We start from the raw sequence: 22,848 nt of genomic DNA, 5'->3' as shown, positions 1-22,848 counted from the left end.
CCCTGGTAATGTACCTCAACAATTTATACAGTTTTTTTGTTCTTAACGAAGTATGTGTTTTTGTTTGTTTTAACAAAGTATATGCATACTTTCTCTGCAAGTCATAGCAAGAACTTATCTAAAGCCAATTGCAATGCATTAATTGCAATGTATTGATTCAACTCATAAACTTTTACTATTAACTTTTTTGTATTAAAAGTTTTATTACAGAAACAGTTTTGTTTGCTTTTGAAAAAAAACGAGGAAAAAGGGGAACTTAAAAATTTGTTTTTGAATACTTTTATGAGTATTAGGTATTTTCGGTCCAGGTTTTTCCTCTCCTGACCTCTAAGATTAAAGTTCTATCTCCGTATATTTCATTCATTTTGGCGGAATAAGTCGACATTTTTCACAAATTTCTCTAATCAACTTAATTTTCATAATTTTTTAAGTATGTTTTTATCAGCAGCTTATATTTAGGGTAAAATATTACATATAGAAAACAATTAACTTTTTAAGTTGAGTTTTAAGATTCCTCTCATGTCTTTTAAAGTAAGATTTTGAAGCTAAATTGTCTCTAAAATTTATCAGAACCAAAAAAGCATTAAGTTAAAATTATTTTTACACGATTTTTCAAGAGTTTAACTAAGGTGAAAGTTTTTTTTCAAAAATTGATGAAATTTGAATCACTCTAAAACCTATTGTACACCCTCAAATATATTGTATATAAAACATATCACAAAAGTGATATTTCACCCTAGTGATATATTGACACCCTAATGATACCCTAGTGATATATTGACTATTTAAAGGAAAACGCTTTTATGGAGAAATAAATGTTGTGTAAAGAACTCTTTTAAAAAATTTGAAAAATTTTGAAAATTTTTCAAAGATGATTTTTACTGAAAAAGCTTTATTTTATTTTCTTGTTAATTTTTATGTAATTTATCGTGTCATTATATAATAGTGAATTTTTTAGATTTTCAAACAATTTTTTAAACATTTTTTTTGTAATAATAGTTTCTATATTTGCTATCTTTCTTGCACAAATTTAATCGCTTTTCTTATTTTTAACTTTTCATACAGTGCGATTAAAACGGTACAAACTCACCTAGAAAACCCTAAAAGCCTATACATAAAAAATTTAAGATGGTTCGAGAATATAATTTAAGAAAACTCTTGAATCCATTTTATTGCAATCGAAAACCGCATTACCAATGCTCATGGTAACCCCTATCAAATTTTAAATTGACTAATTATTAAAAACAATAGTTTTGAAAAATTAAAATTTGTTCGGTTGATCATAATCGTACATACAAGTATTAATACATCGTACATACAAGTATTAAGCTGAATTTTCTAAACGACATTAACTCAATTCCCTTTTTTTGCGCTTAGTAAAAGCTTTTTGATATATATGTGTTTGTGTGCGTGTGTGCGTGTGTAGGGGGAGGGGGGCAACTCCGCGAGAGCGGCAGCCGTAATATTTGACACTATTAAAGATATTAAAAAAGAACCGAAAATAGAAATGACTTGAAACTTCCCAGAAATGTGAAGTACTCTCATATAATTTAGTGACTAAAAGTTACAGCATTAAAGTCTTAAACTTTTTTCAAAAATTAAATCTACGTAGCGTGGCAGTCGTAACGCTTACTTTTTACCACTTCTAAACAAAACAACTTTGTCTGACTTAATGCAGCGATAGACATGAAAAAAAATCATTTGTTGTGTGTATTTAGAACATATTGATGTTATTATATGCTGAGTTAAACAGTTTTTACTTAAAGTTTTACAAGCATTTTTATGTTTTTTTTTTGTCGTGGCGGTCGTAATCGTGATAAAAAATAAAAAAGGTCGTAACGAAAAATCCGATGCATAAAAAAACAAATAAAACAACGCAATCAATGATGTAAGAAAAAAAGTATAAATTATTATTAACAACCATGCATAATATGTTAAAAAAATGCACTATAACATTATTAAAGTTCTCAATTATGGATATGCGATACGATTTTTAACGCTACAAAACAGTACTGTAAATAAGCGTTAAAGCATGTTTATACAACCCATACAACTTTACAACCATGCTAATGGTATGATAAAATAATTTTATTAATAACTTTTTTGCTTAAAAGTATTTTTAAATAGATAAAAAAAAAAAGAGTTATAAAGTTTAGTATGTGTTTTCATTACTATTTTGTTTTATATATATTATTATTGCATATACATATATATATATATATATATATATATATATATATATATATATATATATATATATATATATATATATATATATATATATATATATATATATATATATATGTATATATATATATATTATGTATACATAGTATTTATATCAATTTTAAATAATTTCAAAGAAATTTAATGTTAAGTTTTTAATGTTTTTGCACAAAGGAGATCCTGCATGACTTTAATTGCACGTTTAATAATAATTGTCCGTTGAATTGAAGTTGGTGTTCAACAGACGAAAATCCTTTCGGTCACATTATTGTAGTTGTATAAAACTAGTAAGAAAATCCCGAAAATTACCCAATCATTTCATATGTTACCCAACTAATAAATATGTTACCCTACACACTATTAATAAGGTCACATATTGACCTTCGGGGTAATTTTTAAAATTTAATACTTTCTACTGATCTTTTCTTTTGCAAAATATAAATTCACCACTTATGGTGGCATACAAAAAGCTCGATTGAATAATTTTTTAAGTCATATATTTACAATTACACGATAATTTTCTAAAAAACGTACTGTTTACAGCGCATTAAATGACTTTATCCAATAAAATCATACAAACATTAGATAGAACTTTGAAGGATTTTGGATTGGCTAAAACAATCTATCTTTGAAAACAACCTATGCGCGTCGTTAATTTGCTTAAATGACGTCAACATGTTAATTGATTTTTATCTTTAAACAAATTTGTTGTAAGAAATACTTAAATGCCATAGTCTGGTTGAGTCTGAGTCTAGAAATATGACTTATGTTCTAAAATTTCTGTTAAACCAAATAAATAGAAATATTAAACAAACATAACATCACAATAACATATACTCTGCAAAATTTTCCTCAAATATTTAAATGGAATATTAAAGATTTTTTGCTGCTTTTTTTTAATCTTATATTTTCGTGGTATTTTCGTTATTATAAACAATTTTCAATCATCAACTGTTCTTTTGATTTACTTTTTTTTGTCGGCATTGATTGTTAAAGAGAAAATTATTGCCAAAGTTGTTTTAATAAAATTAAAGTTAGTATTGTTGATGATTTTGAGCCGGGCACCAAACCTCTACGACGTCACTCAGTTATGATTAGAGGGTTGGAACTTAAAACTAGTTATTTAGTCAATTTAGCTCTTAATATTTGTCTTTTTTTGTTTTTATATAAAAGTCATCAAATAAAATAGCCCCTTTAAAAAAAGCTGATCTGTTAATTAGTGGCATGGTGGTACCAACCCAGAGGTCTGTTTCAAGATGACACCTAGAGAACAAAAGAAATAAGAAAAATAATATACATTATATCAATGTTTTATATTAAATCAAATAAAAAAAGGTGAGTATTTTTGTAACTGAAAGAAGTATATTAAATGGCGTCTTATCCAACTAAGCTATCATCTTTTGGATTAACTAATAAACAATCAAAATTATTCAAACAGTATAAACAAATAAATATACAAGATTCTTATAGAAACATAACTTTATGCTTTTTAAAAAGCGGCAAATTAATTCTTTTAAATAAACAAAAATAAGCTTTCGAACTCCTTGTGAGTTCTAAACAAAAAAGCATTCACAATAGAAAAACTAGGAATAATTATAAACCAATTTAAGAGAACAAACTTCCTGCAATTTAGATAAATATTTCGAAAAGAGACAATGTTACTAACAGAATTTCATGACGCACGACGCGCAACACGCGACTTTGTCACACCCTAGTGGTAAAAAGTCAGAACAAAAAAAAAAGCACACCATAAACGGATTACATTTTTAAAATGACCAAACCTTGTAAAATCAAAACTTTAAAACATTCTCTCTTCACATTCTTCACATTCTGCGAAAAATAAAAATGGTAAAAAACGGCCCGGTCCAGAAAAACGGCCAAGTTCAGAACCTTTACTGTGAAAGATGGGAAACTTCCAGAAATGATACATGCTTGAAATTGTTTTAATATGCATTCTAATGTCAAACAAAAATGTTTTAGAAAAAATTGCAGCGATTGGAATCTGAAAACAATATTAAACCTCAATTTTGGGGTCCGTTTGTGCCAAATGTGGTTTCAATTAATAAAAATTCTTTTAAATATCTTAAACTAGGTCAAAATTATTCGACAGATTAAAAACTTTATGAAAAACTCTTTGACGTTAAACTATTAATAACTTTTATAGTTTATTAATACCCAAATAACCCCAATTAACTTTAAATGTTCATAACTTTTAATTAGCACAATTTTTTAGGATGAAATTTAAAACTTGAATGAAAACAAATAAACCAATAAACTTGAAATTTTGTTAAATATAAAACAAACAAAAAAATGTTAAAAGAATTTTAGGTTACGATAAAGAAGGAAGGACTTTTTAGGGATTTTTTAAGGATTTTTTAAAATGCTCCGATCATTCAGATAAAAAACAGACATTTTTTTATCATTTTTGTTTTTTTATTTTCATTGCTAATTATCTTTACATTACAAATTAATAATAGTTTTTCATTTTATAAAATTTTTGATTTACATTTTATAAAATGTTTGATTTACTACCGTTTCACGTTGGCGTCACGCCATTTTTAAATAAACCTTAAAACTACATTTCGCAGGTAAAAACCCTGAATCGTTTTAACCTGCGCAGGTAAAATCACTTAGTTAACTAAAACTATGAATAATTTTGTTTGTTACGCGCTGTTTTTGTAATATTTTTAGTTGTGTTTTGAAAATTTAAATATTAACAAGTTTTTTACATAAAAAAATCAAAGTCAAGTCACAGTCTTAGTAATAAAAGTTTGCTTTAAATTTAAAAGTACTAGATAAAGGTAAAAAACATTACCATTAAGTAATTGAATTTCTATTAGAAAAAAATTTTAATAAAAGTTTCAAAACAATGAAAAATGCGAAACCATTTTTATCTAGATTGAAAAGGTGCAAAAAATGTTTAATACAATTAAAAATAAAGTTTTGAAAAGATAACAGTTTAATCAAAGTTGCAACTACAATTAAAAAGGCGCATAGACCGAAAATTTCTTCTAGTTTTGCTTACTGATTCACTAAATTCTATAAATGGAGTAAATGGTTCAAGAAACGTTTATGGTCTCAGTAACAAAAAAGAGGATAAAGGCTTAAATATTTTTAAAAGCCTTAAAGGTCGCAAATCATTTGATAAAGATATAAGAATAAACTTATTGAAGATGACACTATTTTAAATCAATATTTTGATGTAAGATCCATCATATTTAATGTGGGAGAAAATCAGATGGCTGGTATAGTATTAAGGCAAAATACAGATGGCTAATTAGGTTACTGTACGTAGTAGGCAAGATGATGAAGAACGTTGTCAAAAGAAATATTTAAAATGAGTACATTTAAAATGTTAAAATTGAGAGAAGGGCTTGATTTTTAGAAATTTGTAATTCACTATCTTAGATTGTTGCGAGACAAAAAGAAAAGCCTAATTTTGGTTATGATAAGGGCGTATATAAAAAAGATAATGGTGAGGTTAGCAATAATGGTGAGGTTAGCAATAATGGTGAGGTTAGCAAACTCTTTTTTACTGCACTTTTTCTGCACACAAACTTTACAAGAATTTTATGCAAATCTGAAAAAAATTATTTTAAACGTTTTGTTACTTTTTAAATGAACTTGGCCAAAATATATTTTGGAAAAAAAAAACTGTAGCATCAACTCTTCCTCTGTTATATAGCTAGTAAATATAATTTCCAAAATTTTGATTTCATGATGAATACAGAATTCTTGGAATTATCAGATTATCAGTTAGTAAGTATAAAATTGCTTGCATAAAATAAAATTAAAAAAGTTAAATTACTTGCATTACCTAATATTATTTTTTTCTAATATCAAAATATCAAAAAATTTTAAGCATACATCATATCTATAAGTTATTTATTTTTAAGACTAAAAGCTCTGGTCTGTTTAATTAGCTTTTATTTTTTGGACATTCACAGTTTTTTCAAATTTTAGTTTATAAATCCACGAGATACGGTTGTTCATAAATGAATTTTTTCGTTTGAGTGCGTGCGATCATTCAAAAAATATTTTGACATTTTTTTTAAGCAATTAAACTAAAGATTATTTTTTATTTAATTCAATTTAATTATCTTAAATTGATTTAATGAATAATACTTTGCAAAAATATTTAAAATTTTTAATTCAAACGAATTTTTATTTACAAAAAATGATGTTTAATTAACATAAATTAATGTTCAATTATAACACGTAATATTCATTCTTTAAAATGTTGTCTATCTATTTATAACGTAAATTGTTTTTAATCCCGGATATCTTAAAGATATGTAAAGCATGTAACAAAGAAGGCTATGGAAGTAACAAAAAATAAGTTTAACTATGAAAATTACCAATAGAGCAAACATATTCAATTTTGTATTAACAACTAAACTGAATCGAATGTTTTTAGTAGGTGACGTAAAACTTCACAAAGTATCGTTTTTTAAAAAAGACTGGCTCTAGCAAAATTGTATTAAAAGAACAGTTTAGGTTCATTCAGATGTCAAATAAAAAATGGAAAACAACCGGAAACAACACTCAATTGTACCTGGCCTTACAAACAAAAGATCGAAGTTTTAAAATATTTTTTTGATTACTACTTTTACACTAAATCCAATTTATTTCAAGATTTCAAATTTTATTAAAAAACCTTGACGCTTTCAAAAGTCATGAATATTAAAAACACCTTATTTTTGTATATATACATATACATTATGTGTGTGTATGTGTGTGTGTGTGTGTGTGTGTGTGTGTGTGTGTGTGTGTGTGTGTGTGTGTGTGAGTATGTGTGTGTGAGTATGTGTGTGGACATAATGCGACGATTTTTTTCTTTGCTGTTACTGCTGTCTAATTGATTTTTTTCATTATTTAATTATTAAGTTTAATTTTTATCATAAACGGTTTAAATTGTGGTTATGAATCCTAAAAAAAATTATAACTATAAAAAATTATAACTATAAAAAATTATAATTCAATAAAAATTAAGCTAATCATAAAATCTAAAACAAAATGAAAAAGTCAATTTTTATGGTCTAGAGGCAGTCGCAATTTGTGCAAAACTATTTTTTGTGTTTATAAAAATTATATGATTTTCTCGACAATATAGTTCAAATTAGCATTGTCAACTTAAAGTCATGATTTTCTTTGTTGCTTCAACCTTTTTTGTAAAGTAAGCACATTTAAGCACAAGTAAGCACATTTTTTTTTAAACCTGATAAAGTTTAGATAAAAAGTAGAAGCCTGACTCAACTTTCTTAAGTGTCCACTGTCAACATATTTTCCTTCCTCTTTATTTACTGCCTCCTGTCCAACTACTCCCAAAATCAACCTTAGAGTAGGAGCTTGTCTAATAAAATTTATTATTAAACGGCTTCCTGCCTTTAGACTTTCAAAAGTTTTTTTTGTAATTATTAAACTTAGAAAGTATAAGATATTGTTGAAAATCAAAGAATTCTGCTTTTTAAAAAAATTATTTTTTATATATTTAACTTTTAATTATTTATTTATATTAAATATTGATATATTTAAATTTAAAAAAAGTTAAATGCAAACAATATATACGTAGAGAGGAAAATTAAAAAAAGAAAAATACTTTTAATTTGATTCGCGTTGTTTCGTGTTCAAAAGTGCAAGAAACAAAATTTAATTATGTTTTTCTCTTGCAAACAAAATAAAAACAATTAGTAATAATTTTATTTAATTCAAACCCCTTTGATGCACCGTTTTATAAAAATTACTAGTTTTTTGCAAGACTCATTGGTAATTGATGTGGTGCTAAAGTGATAAGAGAGGGAAAAGTCTGAGTAAAAAAATAATAATAATAAAAAAGACATTAGTTGCATGTATAAATAGTTTATGGCAAGAGTTTTTTTTATTTAAAAATTTATCACACGAATTTATAACTTTCCATGCACTCAGTTAGATTTTTCTTTTTCTGTTAAATTTGCTTCTCTGACAACTTTTAACATAAAATAACCTTTTTTAACTGAAAATTGTCTTCTTTTTTATTTTTCGTGTTTGTTAAAACATAAAATTAGATAATAAAAAGAAAAAATCACTAAATTTAACTTAAAATATTAATTATCCTAATAAGAAAAAGTTTGTTTTACAATAGTTTTTAAAACAAAAAAATAAACGAAAATAAACAATTTTAAATGCTTTAACCAGCTACTATGATTTTCAAACTCTTTAAAGCTTAATAAATAGTAACTTTTTAAATATGTTTTAAAGTGCTTTTAAATATATATTAAAGAAAAACACAAGAACCCCCAGTTAATATATACAAACTAAAAACCCCCGTAATAAAGTTTTATAGGAATGTCGTTAACATGCGTCTCTAATCTCATTAACATTTTTCCATGATCTCTAATTCATAATGTCGTACGAATTCTTTATCCTTTTAAAACGATTTTTATTTTAAAGCTTTCTCAATACTTTTGGTTATTATGAAATACTTTTAATGCATAAAAAAGATTATTAAATCCAAGTTAAAGCATGGACATATACCTTTGTAATTAAAAATGATGGGTTTATTGAAGATGATGAAGATATGAAGATATTTTTAGCGTTCTTAAACTTTCTATATATTGCTTGATTAACTTTTATTTGATCTTTGGTACTTTTATTTTTTGTTAACTTTTGTTCAAATTCAAAAATATTATAGTTTATATGGCTAAGCAAACTCCAATAGGATTTAACTTAAAAGTGTAAAACGAGTTTGATTAATTAATGTTTTTAACTGGAATTATTTTAAGCATAACCTGGCAAAACAATAATAAAACTTTTAAGACGTTCACCGATAAGAAGATAAATGCTTGAAAATTTGAAATTATGCATTTAAAATCTTTATTTTTATTATATTCAGTTGTTTTTTTTCTTTGGTACTTTTGTTTTTTTACTACAGTATATATATATATATATATATATATATATATATATATATATATATATATATATATATATATATATATATATATATATATATATATATATATATGCACATTTTATAATTTTCTAAGTAAGTATTTTTAATCTCGTACAAAGACTTATTAAAAAAAAGTTTTTGACATTCACTAAAAGATAGCTTAAACTTGCAACCGGATAGGACGAGAACATATTGCATGCATCCTGTAATAACGCGTTCAATGCTATTTTTAAAAAAACGTTATATGTTATCCTTCTTGAAGGACAAGTACAAAGGTAAAATATTCTGTTTACCGGCTAATAAGCGCTCAACTATTTATAAATGAAAGCAATTGTATTTATTCACGAGTATAATATTAGTAATTTATTATTTATCGGTTGTGTTTTATCTGCGCTTCATATTGTGATATGTCATTAGTTCATATTGTTTAATTAAACGATATAATGAGTAATGGTAAATAAAATTTTTCTTACTTTGACGTGTTCGAAAATTATGGGTTTTAAAATCATTTTTTGTTAATCAGTAACAATTATAAAACAATCGAAACATACATACTATTATTTAAAGAAAGAAAAAATAATTTTGTACAAAAGTTTAATTTACTAACTTGATGCGTTGAATATTAAGGCCGCCCCTCTTTCCTTATTGCCTCCTGATAAGTAAACAAACCTCATTTGTACAATTTACAAGAGGGTTTAAATTCTATTATTAGTTAGTAATTGTTTATTATCAATTGGAACCAATATTTTTAACGCCTACATAACTTAAAATAGTTTAAAACAGTCCTTTTTTTATAATAGTACGAAGAGGTCATAATTATAGAAACTTATTTAAATTTTTATTAACAGAAAAACTACACTACGGCATTTTTCGTTACCGGAAGAAACACGACTATTTTTCTTTTTTAGTTTATTTCATCAGATTGTTTGACACTATAATAATCGTTTAGTTTATTCATTTAATAGCATTATAAATTAAAATTATATATGGCAGATATGTTTCAAAGAATCTAAGGGGGTTCTTTCTTTATCAAATTATTGAAGTAATTTATCCGTAGTGTTGCTTTTTCTTGCTATAAAACGTTTGTGAGCCAGATGCAAAAAGTATCTTTTATTTGTGTTTACTTTGTTAAATAACGCGTCTTTGAAAATAAGAAAAGATATATATTTTTAAAATAATAACTTTTAAATATTCCTTTTGATTTCTTTTTCTTTTTTTCTTTTTACACGTTTGAAAGTGTATTTAACTGATTAACTACGTATGTCCAATTTGTGGTATTTTTTATTTCTGTTAAGGGTCGTTTTTTAAAGTTTTAAGAATCACTGATGTACGTCGTTTTTTTTTTGTGTTGCAAGGTTACAAAAAGCGATTGTGCAATAAAACAAATTATGTCATCATTATTGTCTGCTTTTACTTTTTATTAAATTTGAAAGAAATGAGAAAGAAAAAGTTTATTCAACAAATGAAGTTTAAGTCGTTATAACCAACCTTTTGTTTATCTTTTCATATCTGTACATCTTTTCGTATTAAGGTACAGCTAGAGTATAAAAAAGAAACAATATATATATATATATATTTATATATATATATATATATATATATATATATATATATATATATATATATATATATATATATATATATATATATATATTTATATATATATATATATATTTATATATTTATATAAATATATATTTTTCTGAAAATGATTTTTACATTATCTAATTTAAATTCAAAATTTTCAATTTTAGTTGTTTTAAAATAACTATTTTATATCTTCCGTCCATTCAACATTTTAATAATTTATCATAATATATATTTTTTTACATAAAATAGTTTTTTATAATTTATGAGAGATTTATAAGGTTACCCTAACTTCTATGTAAATTTAAAATTTTTTGATATTCAGATCTGTAAGGTGTCTTAAGGTATTTAGAGGCGTTTAATTGTCAAGTCGACTGTTTTATTTAATAATTCCATAACCGTAAAGCTAAAGTTGTGATGTTTTTTTATTTATGGACTAACCGTTTTGTCTTTATAATGTTTTCTACAGGTAGGAAATTTTCTTTAATTCGTTAAAAATATTTTCTAATCATGACAACGGATATAGTTTCCCGTTTGCGGCACTAATTGTTTTATATATATATATATATAAAATAAAACTTTTTATCACTATTAAATAAATTTTTAACTATTTTCAATTTAATCCTTTTGTATTAATAAACGTTATGTTCTAGCATTTTTATAAACAGCCATGTTCCTGAGAACAAGTATTTTATATTTTTCCATTAATACAACATTGTTTACAAGTAATCTTTCATCTAATAAACTGTTTTATTTTCTGTTGATTTTACCATCGAATTTCGTTGCTAAGAATGAATATCGTTAACACTTAGATTTTGGAAATTTAAAGTATTATATCTGGAGTAATAAAGATTTGAGGTGTAACTGTCGAAACTCTAACCCACTTACGCTTTTAAAAAAAAAAAAAAATTTTGTAAAATCTGTTGGAAATTTTTGATATTTTTTTACACTATTTTACATATATCAGTTTATAATCATATGTTTTTTTATATTTAGCAAATTAATATAAAATGTACTCACTAACAATGTTATTTGTGGCATCATTATTATTTTCAGTAAAAAGTTATACATTTATTGATTTAAAGACTTCATACATAAAATATAAACAATGGCCTGCTCATCAGTACGGGGACTTAACATTTAGATTCAAAACAAGCAGTCCTTATGGGTTGCTACTTTATAGTGACAATAGTAAATCAAAAGTTTCCACGTCACAGAACTTTATAAAACTGCAGCTTACCAAAGGAGAGTTAGAGTTTACAGTACAACATGGTTCAGAAGATTATAAGTCTAAAAAAAGTGTTACGATAGGTAAAAATTTAAATGACCTAACGTGGCATGAAGTCAATATAACCAGAAATGAGCGCGAAACTATCATTGTATTAAATAAGTTAATTGAGAAATATTTGCAAAATGATGGCGAATACGACGAATTGGATTTGAACTCTGATATTTATCTTGGAGGAGTTTCAGATCAGCTAGCAACCAATATTGTTGATGGGGCTGTTTTAGCTATGCCTAGGTAAGTTTTTATTCTTTAAAATTTCATAACTATTACTATTATTTTAATTTAAATTGTTAAATGCCATATTTAAGGTTTAAATTTTTTTTATTTTCTTTGAAAATTTTATTTGATTTTTATATCTATTGTTTTATTATTTTAATTTATTTTCTTCTGTTATATTTATTTCTATTTTTTGGATTTCCTTTTTTTTTCCTAATTTTTAAATTTATCATTATTGGTATAGTTAGTTTGTTTTATAATTATTAATTAATTTAAAATTGCATGCTATTCTATAAGTAGTTGTACCTCGGAAAATAAAACATTGCAATATAACAAAGTAGGGCACGCGCGGCGTGCTTAACGTACATGCCAATCAGATTTAATCTTTTTAGAACGTCTTGTCTGTGCTTGTTGTAATAAAAGTTCTTTAATTTTTATTAATAATAATATAATTTATTCTTCTCATTTTGATACCATTAGATTCATATAAACTTTAAAAAAAAAAAGAAGAAGATATTTTTATATCAAATGAAACAAAATAGATTAATTATTGATTAGTATATATTAAAAAACCAGAAACGAATTGAATAGTTGGGTTTTTAAAATTAGAAACCATTCAATAGAATTTTGATTGTGGTTTTTCATGTTTTCAAGAAGTTGCGATAAGTAGATTACGTCCAATCTCGAAAACTGATTTACGAAGCATTTTCGCGATAAAAACAAATCGAGTTTAAAAAAATTAATCCCACAATCCTATTGGTTTCCAATATTCTATTTACCTATCTATTTAAAGCAGATGTTTAAATTACTAAACTTAAATCCAAATGTTTGCTCGTCTAATATTTTCTAAAAGTCCGAACTCCAAATAAAATACTGACTATTTTATAAGTAAAATAATAAATAAGCGTTTCAAAGATAAGTCTGAAAATTTTAACCGTTAACGAGGGTTTCCACTCCTTCGTTATTCACGGGAACAAGAAAAAAAAATGGCATGCATAATATAAGTTTTAAGTTGTCCGAAGGAAAACTACGCATGCTCGCGTAATTATTTTTCCCTTCCCTATCTCGTTCCCGTAGAAAAATAGAAGAGTGGAAACTCACCTTAACTCATAAAGTAGGCATACAACGTTAAACTTATTTCCAATAAATAATAAGAAAATAATTATTTTTTTTTGTTTTATTATATTTACTCACTCACTCCTATTTATACTTTTACCAAACTTTACATTGTTAAATGACATAAAAATAAGGGAGTTTAATAGGTGTTAAATAGTTTTGTTGTGTAGATTTCAAAATACCAAAAGCTGTAGGCGATACCTACTGAAGAAAATTTCAATTTTATACACTTAAAATAGTACATACCTTTTATTTTACAGAAATTAAAAAAATAAAATCAAAAAAACTATTATTACCATATTTGACATAAAATTTAATAAGAAATACGTTTTTAAAGTTATTTTTTGAATATTTTTATCAGAAAACTGATTAAAGCACCTTTTTTAATGTCTCAAATTTTTATTAGCAATCATCTTTTCACTAACTCTTACTTGGTTTTATGGTTAAATAAATTACCTGCTTTTGACAATGATAAGCCCTTCAGCTGTATGTTAAGTTAAATTTATTAGTCATACTTTCAAATCACAATTTAGTTCAGTACAAGCTTTGAAAAACGTGATTAAAGCACTTTTGTAAAGACAATAAAGTTTTAATTTAGAAAATTATATTTAAATAATATAATAAGAACTCATTCTGGAATTGAAAATAGATTACTTGCTTATAATCAATACTGACACATAAAAAAATAAGATTTAACACACGTTAGCATCTAGTGCTTTACTGTCAACAAGGAACTCTGACCAGGGAAAAAAAACCTCGACCAAATAATTCTGGAAGACAAATATAATTATAATATTACGAATATTTTTAGTTTATTAAGATTTTTTTTCATAAAAAAGGTAACTACTTGCTCAGACTGTGAATTATAGAGTTTATAGAGCTATAAAATCTTTTATTTCATTTTTTTTTTTTTTTCTACCTTCTATTTTTTAAAAGCTTACAACAATATTATTATTGCTTTGCATGGTATATATACTAGTGTTTGTAAAGCATATATGAGTAAAACAGCCGTAGAAACAGCAAAAATAAAGAGACAGAAAAATGAAGAAACAATGACCTGTACAGTTTCTGTTGATGGTTAATGTTAGAAGAGAGGACACGGCTCACTGAACATCTGAAGGACATTTTTGTATTAAGAAAAATTATTGAAATAAGTATTTGTTTTGCATTATTATGATTAATGATGAGAACTTTGGTTTAACATCAATAATATAAAAACTTTGCCAGTTTCACGGTTTATGCTTAACGTATTTGTTGAAAGTTATAAAGAGTGCATAAAAAACATAGAAACCAACCAAAGATCAGCATCATCAACATAAGGCGTATATGTTTGAAGAAAATAAAAAGCCACTAGAAATAGATTTCAATATAAAATGAAATAGTATGGAGAGACTCATGTTTATTTTGCAGGCTTATATTAATGAATTCATAGTGTTTTTGTCGGTTTAATTTTATTTTTGTGTTTTTCTCAGTTTTTCAATATTTAGCGATTTTGTAAACTTAAAAACATGATATCTTAAAACCAACATAAGCTTTTTTGTTGAAATTTTCACAGTATTTTCTTTATTTATAATGGCAGGAGTTGAACTAAAACAGATATTTTATACTGAAAAATTGTCATTTTATGGCACTTTTTAAAGGCATTTCCATGGAAAATACCATTAATGAGTTATAAATATCGATATCTTCTGAACTTTTTTGCATTATGACTTGGTTTTAGTTCAATTCCTGCATTACTATACAATGAAGTATTAGTGAAAATTTGAAGTCTTGAACTGTTTTAGTTTTTTAGATATTTTGTTTATAAAATATCTAAAAAATTAAATTTTTAATTTTTTAGATATTTTATAAACAAAATATTAACCCCAGCCCCGATAAGTCCAAGATTCTAATAAAAGCAACGCAAGTTTTAGTTTTATTTGAGCTTAATTATTTTATAAATAAAAAAGTTAATTCTTTTAATAACTATTTTACGCTTCGCATTGTTTGAAAAGTTTAACATATTTGAAACAATTCTTCTTAGTATGATGAACAAATGAATTCATTAAATCATTGAGTTACTGAAGAAATTAATTAACTAGATAGAAATCAACTAAAAAGATTAAAAACACTTTAGATAGTGGAACTGCTTCACAATACCGCCGATGATGTTTAGTGATTGGGCTTTTTAATTTTAAATCACCATTTTTTCAGTAATATTCGAGGCGAAAAGGCTTGATTAACTATTTTTTAAATTAAGTTATTTCAAAATATTATATTTTAAATAAAAACAAATTAGAAAATTGTTGTATATTGTCTTATTCTGAATTTTATTTTTTATGGGCATGTACTACCTTTAAGACTGCCATAAAACGAAGCCATAATATTGTTTATATATTTAGATTAAGAAAACCAAAAACACTCCATAAAAAGCGTTTTAAGTGCTTCGTTTTAAATGTTATTTAAAAACCTATATTATGCAATTTAAATCTAATAAATTTGGTATAATTGGATTTTATTATGAATTACTCAGCCTGATAATAAAAGTTTAATAATGTTCTTTTACTTCAAAGTAAAATTTACCCATAAAAACATACAACATCTATCTACGAAAATATATAAGATAAACCTAGCGATAAACCTTTATTTTTTGCAGAGCTAAACAACATTTCTGAAAAAAAATTTCTTAAGTCAAGTTCAACAACAGATCGCGATCTGTTGTTGAACTTGACTTTAGAAATTATTTATTTTTATAAAATTTTATTTTTATTTTCAAATTAAATTTATATTCAAACATAATAATCGTATTATGTTTGAATATAAATTTGAGGAACAAATTTATATTCAAACATAATACGATTTGTGCTTAACAATGGCTAAAAGACCTAACATTTAAAATAGTGAAACGTGGCATTTCTGTCCCTTCTGGTCTTTAAAGATATATTTTTGTCTTTGTCTTAATAGTGATTAACAATGAAATGTTTTGGGTTATTGCATTTCGAAAAAAAAAATGAAAAAATTTTATAAAAAAGTGGTTTTTAATTTAAGTTTGTAATCGAAATCAGTAATAACAATACTGATGCAAAACCGAAATCAATATTAATATTACTGATGTGAAATCGAAATAAGTAAATTTTTAGTATTTTTGTTACCAGGCGCCAATCACTGTAATTTTTAGCAAAAGGAACTGTCCATTATGTCAACAAAATAGGGGGGTGGGGGGGGGGAGAGAGAAAATAGTAGACAATTTTTGACAAGGGAGTTGACGTCAGCAATGTTACTTTTTTAAAATGAATTTAATTGCATAAAAAAGAAAAAAAAATTTCAAATTTAATTTTTTTTCTGCGAAAATCTGTAATAATATAAATATTATTATTATTTTTTTTTAAATAAACTTAAATTAAATGCCGGCATTTTTCAGAGGAAAAAAATACTTTTTTTCACGACATTTTTTAAATGATTTTAAATGACTTGTTTTTTTCCGATAATTTAGGAAAACCATATCTTTTTCATTTTTGTAAAAGATATTTTTTATCAAAATTTTATCAAGAACTTAAAATAAATTTCATAAAATATAGGGTGGGGTGGGGTAATATGGATAGGATTTTAGATATTTTTTAATATATATATATATATTTTAGTTAATAACCACCATAAAAACTTTTGTTATTTTTCTTCACATTCAGAGTGTATACAATAACCTCACAATGAGTAGAACATAAATACATTTTCAATAACTGACTTACTAATCCTTTTTTAACAACACCTTTCATATATCATCCATATTACCCCACTGGTGGATTAATACGGATATTCATATTATATTTGATACATTTATCACACTTATTGCTTTTCATGAATTTAAAAGGTCAAACTGTATTGGTTATGACTAGCAGTTTTCTTTTTCTTACTGATACAGTCTTATTTTTAGTTTTATTCTTCTCTTTTTCTTGCAACCTTGGGACAGCATCTTGAGCTGTTAAAATTCTGCCCTTTTTGGCCAGAAGACTTAAGTAAAGTATGATAATAAAATAAATAAAATTATGATTACAAAAATAAAATATAAAGTATTTAGATGGGATTTAAAGTTTTACCCTAGCCATTCAGGGAAAACAAATTTAAACTGTGATCTTATTGTAAATAGTTCAGCAGCATTATATAAAACTATTATATGTAACTGAAAAATGTGTAGTACTATATTTAGAAGCAAAAGCGAGCATAAGTATATAAATAAATGTCATGTAGCTTATGATTTTGTAACAAAGCTCTATAATGTTAATAGGATTTTATATATTTTATATATATTATAAAATAAGTTTTACATGTTCTTACATCATGGTCCAACTAATAAATTTACATCATTATTCTTGGATAAGTAATATTACTGAAGTCTGCAGATAAAAGTTTTGAAACATAATGTTTTTTTATATATTTTTTTCAAAATAAAATGTTTTACATTGTAATTATTCATGTAAATTAAATATAAACATTGTTAATGCAAAAGAAGAAGGTAATTATGTGTATAAACTGTTCATAATTTTCAGGTTTTAGCATTATGTATAGATAACTTACTCCATGCATATTTATTGAATATATCCATTCTACCCCAACAATCCATATTACCCCCACCCTACCCTTTTCACAAAATACTTTATCAGTAAGTTTACATTTATATGTATTTTAAATTTGCTAAAATTAAATTTGCTCTTTTTATATGGCTTAGTTATTTTTATTATTTATATTTTTTTAACTTTTTTTTTTAGTTAAAATTACAATTTAATAGGATTTTTAGTATTATTCTGGATTGACAACATATATTGAGTATAATTTAGCCTAGTAAATAAATAATAAATAACCATGTTATATACAAATATATAATGAATTACCATCCTATAAGTATATATTATGGTTAAAAGTAGAGTAGAATCTAATAAAAATTTTTTTCAAAAAAAATATTTTTAGAATAACATAATTTAAAATAAAATCAGGTGATGATTTCACCATGGTTTAAGGAATGACTTACCATGGTTTAAGGAATGACTTTTTCACAACACGTAAATTTGCAATATTTGCAAATTTACGTGTTGTGAAAACTTTGATTTCACCATGGTTTAAGGAATGACTTACCATGGTTTAAGGAATGACTTTTTCACAACACGTAAATTTGCAATATTTGCAAATTTACGTGTTGTGAAAACTTTGATAACTTCCAATGAAGAAATAAAGTTAAAATAAAATCAGGTGATGATTTCACCATGGTTTAAGGAATGACTTACCATGGTTTAAGGAATGACTTTTTCACAACACGTAAATTTGCAATATTTGCAAATTTACGTGTTGTGAAAACTTTGATAACTTCCAATGAAGAAATAAAGTTAAACAGATTATAGCAACTGTTATGTGTGGGTTGGAAAGCAATGCTTTTGTTAATAGGAACCAATTATTTACTAGTATAATTCCATAAAGTAAAATTGAAAAAAGTTTAACAATAGGAAGAATAAAGATATAATATATGACTAATATAAGACAAATTAAAAACTTTTTAAAGACTTTCCATGTACCAAAATAAGTGTGAGTTAAATTCTTAAGTTGACATTAGAGTTGCAGTTTAAATGTAGTATGCAGAGCTTTTAAAATTGGCTCTGAGTCTTCATTAAAGATTTCAAAAAGTATTTTAAGGATACCAAATATTGCATGATGCTTTAGCTAGAAAAGACAATTATAAAAGTATCGATGGGTCAAATTGGTATTCATAATGTAAATGTGCAAAGAGATTTATTGAAGACCATGTTAATGCAGATTGTTAAATTTAAATATGAAACAAAATTGTAAAATTTATATGATTTTAGCAAAAGTTGATAAAGTAAAACTATCCTACTTTTAGATGTTTTTTTAATGTTCAAATAACTTTGAGACTGTTTCAAATTTTTTGGATATGTTATCAGCTTCTTTAAAACTTGTTTGACACTATCAGACTGGTCAACTAATAATTCCATTCATGTACAATCATGTTATGTCTTATTATATTTATTAAGCCATCATATTTATTAAACCATTTCAAATTTTATTAAAATGGTGGTAACCTTAAAAAATGGATCTTTATCATCTCATACTAAAATTAACAAAATATAAACAAAATAGATTAATGAAAGCGTTGTCATTTAAAGTTATTATTATTATTTTTTGTTATTAGTTTCAAAAATAATCAAAGAAAAAAAACTGTTTTTAATTAAAAATTACTGGAAAAATTGCATTCTCTTACACTTTTCTTTAATGCATTTGTATCGAAATAGTTAAAAGTGGTGTTATACAAAAAATAGTTGTTGGTGCATTAGTCAGTTTATTAATATTAATATAATAAATAACACCATAAATATCTGAGTATTTTAAAACAATTTTGCTTAAATGGGCTACAAGCATAATAACTGTATTTGTTTTTTAGTACTATAGCTGTATTTATTTATTATTTTGATACTTATATTTTGTTTGGCCTTAAACATTATTAATACACAAAATTTATTTATAAACATAAAAAGGATAAAATGCCATATTACAAAAGTTTTAAAGTAATCTATTTTATTCTTTCTATGTTTATTTAAGATATTTTTTACCTATAAAGGATATTATGTTATAATTATATCATATAGCAGTTAAGTAACTATATAGTATTATATAACTACTAACATTCGACTAACCATTGTGCCAATTTACTAAATGCTGACTTTTGTCTTTACTATTTATGTGAAGCAGATTTGTTGGTTGTGTTGAAGATTTTAGATTCAAAGGTAAAAATAATTTTGGTGTTTGGGAAGAATTTGACAATCAGACTTTATCATCTGAGGGAGTAAAAGATGGCTGTCTAGATGCATGCACAACAAATACATGTGAAAATAATGGACATTGCATCAATTATTTTACTTCAGCCAAATGCGATTGTGTTGGAACAGGGTATTTTGGTAGTAACTGCAGCAAAGGTTTGTGTCATCTTTTTTTATTTCACTTTTTTAAACTTCATCCTTATTCTTGTGATTTAGTTTATATAATTTTTTTTTTGTTAAGCTTGGTGTTGTATTAATTGTGTGAAGGAAATCACATATCTTTCCCATTATTTTATCAAATTAAAATTATTGCTGTTATTGGTACATTATTGTACCTGTGTTTGGGTTGTTTACATTTGCAATAATTAAGATAAAAAATTCAAAATTATAATAGAAAGATTATTATTGTTATTATTATTATTATTATTGTTATTGTTATTATTATTATTATTATTATTATTATTATTATTATTATTATTATTACTGGTATTATTATTATCATTATTATTCTTATTATTAATATTACTATTATGCTATAATTTATACCATAATAGGTCTTTACACATTATCAGTTTTTAATTTGTAAATGTCTCGCATGACTAAATTTATTTAAAGTTTGTAAATGTCCCACATGACACATTTGATTTTGATTTGATTTTGATATTCACTTACCTGTAAATCCTTTCTCAACTTTTAAGACAAACATTTATACATGTTTTATTTTATTAGAACGTGATTCAATACAGCTTGATGGTCATGGGTACATTGATGTAGAATTACCAGATCCTTTAAAATCTACTATTGAAAACACAATTATAATGAGATTTAAAACAAGATCAGATGGACTACTATTGGTTGCATATAGTAAAAGTGATCATATAATGATTGAGTTATACCATGGCATTGTGAGAATGAGCATTGATTTAGGGGGAGGTAATTTATTTATTTTTTACAATTTTTTTCTAGAATATTAAAAAATTATATATATATATATATATATATATATATATATATATATATATATATATATATATATATATATATATATATATATATATATATATATATATAAACCATCGGATGGGGTAGTATGGCCAGTTTTGCATATTTATAAGTTTTTTTCTAAAATAATCTAAAGTTTAAAAGATGAAGTGTCCCACTCTATATACTTTTTATATCCCAATGTTTAAATGACATTTTAATGTCTGTTACAAAAAAATTGATTGATTTTCACATATAATGTGCATCTTGTATGAGTGGTACTTGAATTAAGTTCACAAATGTTTAACTCTTATTAGTTTTTTTTTTATATTTTATTTGATAATCTAGTTTTGTGATTTACGACTTTCGTTAATTGTTTGAACATGCATTACAATTTTTGTTGTTTAAATTAGGATTTTTAGTTAAGTGGCCAAATCACCTCATTTTGGGATTTTATTAAAAATGATTTTCATAAATAAGTTGTGGTTAAAGCTACATGGCTGATTCTCACATATAATGTGCATCTTGTAGGAGTAATTCATGAGTAAAATCTACAAATTTATAGTTCTTGTATTTAGTAAGTTATTGAAAAAAAAAACAGTCAAAATGCATATATATGTGTATATATATATATACACTTATATGTTGTCTGAAAGTTTTCTTCCATATTTTGTTGACAAAAAGTAAAAGTTAAAATGCAAGACCAGATTTTTTTTTTTATTAATCTCCTAATAGTCTTGATCCCGGTCTTGTAAAAAATTTTCAAAGTCTTGGTCTTGGTCTTGAAGCATTCAGTCTTGGACTTGGGCCCAAATGTCTTGGGCTTAGTCTTGGTCTTTGTCTTTACTGTCTTGACTACATCTCTGTATATATGTAATCACAAGTGTAGTTAACTCATTATATTCATAGTCAATTTTTACACAGATTTTATTTAACTATGACATTGCTAACACATACTATTAAATATATAGTATATAAATATTGATAAAGCATGTTTGGGTTTAGGTTACCATTTACTAGAAATTGCTGATATATTATTTAATGATGGTGGATGGCATCTAGTGTCCTTAAAGAGAAATGGAAGAGAATTTGCATTAACAGTTGATAAAAAGTAAGGATTTGTTGTTTTTTTATTTTGTTATAAACGTTATGTTCATTATGTTTCTTTATATTAAATTTAATTAACTTATATTAACATTACATTTATCTCTTTATTATTATTTTCTTATTTATTATCTCTATATTATTATTGATTTATTATATTTATTATCTTTATCTTTTTAGCTATGTATTTTATCTCTATGTTGTTATTTATTTACTTGTTGTATTTATTTATTCATCATATCTTAATCAATTGACTTAGCCATATTACTATGAATGGCTTATTTTTCCCACATTGTTTCCTTGGGAACCGTTATAAAAAGATTCTTATCAAAATGTCTTTATGCAGATTTTGACAAAAGCAATCTAGAACTTTTTGTGTTTAGCGAAATATGTTTGTAAAATTTTAATCTTCTTTTTTTTTTTTTAATTTTTATTTTTTTTAGTTTTCTTATTATTTTTAGTTTTTAAATTTATTTTATTATTATTATTTTTAGTTTTTATTAGTAATGGTTGTTAATTATTAATTATTATCTGCTTACAGTTCACTTTAAAATGTTCTAAAAGTAAAAATATTTTTAAAAACTTTTGTTTGAAACTGCTTT

General features: G+C 24.6%; 1 protein-coding gene across 5 annotated transcripts in view; it reads left to right on the top strand.

The window, feature by feature from the left end:
• Positions 1 to 22,848, top strand: part of LOC100206112 (neurexin-3) — a 32,283-nt gene that overhangs the window by 3,031 nt on the left and 6,404 nt on the right. Inside the window, exons 1-5 of one of the 5 annotated variants that reach the window (XM_065803886.1) lie at positions 9,274 to 9,432; positions 11,741 to 12,266; positions 20,094 to 20,317; positions 20,891 to 21,094; positions 22,148 to 22,253. In XM_065803886.1, coding sequence (XP_065659958.1) covers positions 11,755 to 12,266; positions 20,094 to 20,317; positions 20,891 to 21,094; positions 22,148 to 22,253 — 1,046 coding nt within the window. In that variant the 5' untranslated portion in view covers positions 9,274 to 9,432; positions 11,741 to 11,754. Of the gene's footprint in view, positions 1 to 9,273; positions 9,433 to 11,050; positions 11,214 to 11,711; positions 12,267 to 20,090; positions 20,318 to 20,890; positions 21,095 to 22,147; positions 22,254 to 22,848 lie in introns of those variants that run through there. The other 4 variants (XM_065803884.1, XM_065803882.1, XM_065803885.1 and 1 more) reach the window with 4 other exon arrangements.

Source organism: Hydra vulgaris, chromosome 08 (genome assembly GCF_038396675.1).
Source record: "Hydra vulgaris chromosome 08, alternate assembly HydraT2T_AEP".
Classification (NCBI taxonomy): Eukaryota; Metazoa; Cnidaria; class Hydrozoa; order Anthoathecata; family Hydridae; genus Hydra; species Hydra vulgaris.
The sequence above is the reverse complement of the archived record's forward strand: the minus strand, read 5'-3'. Positions and strand labels throughout refer to the sequence as shown.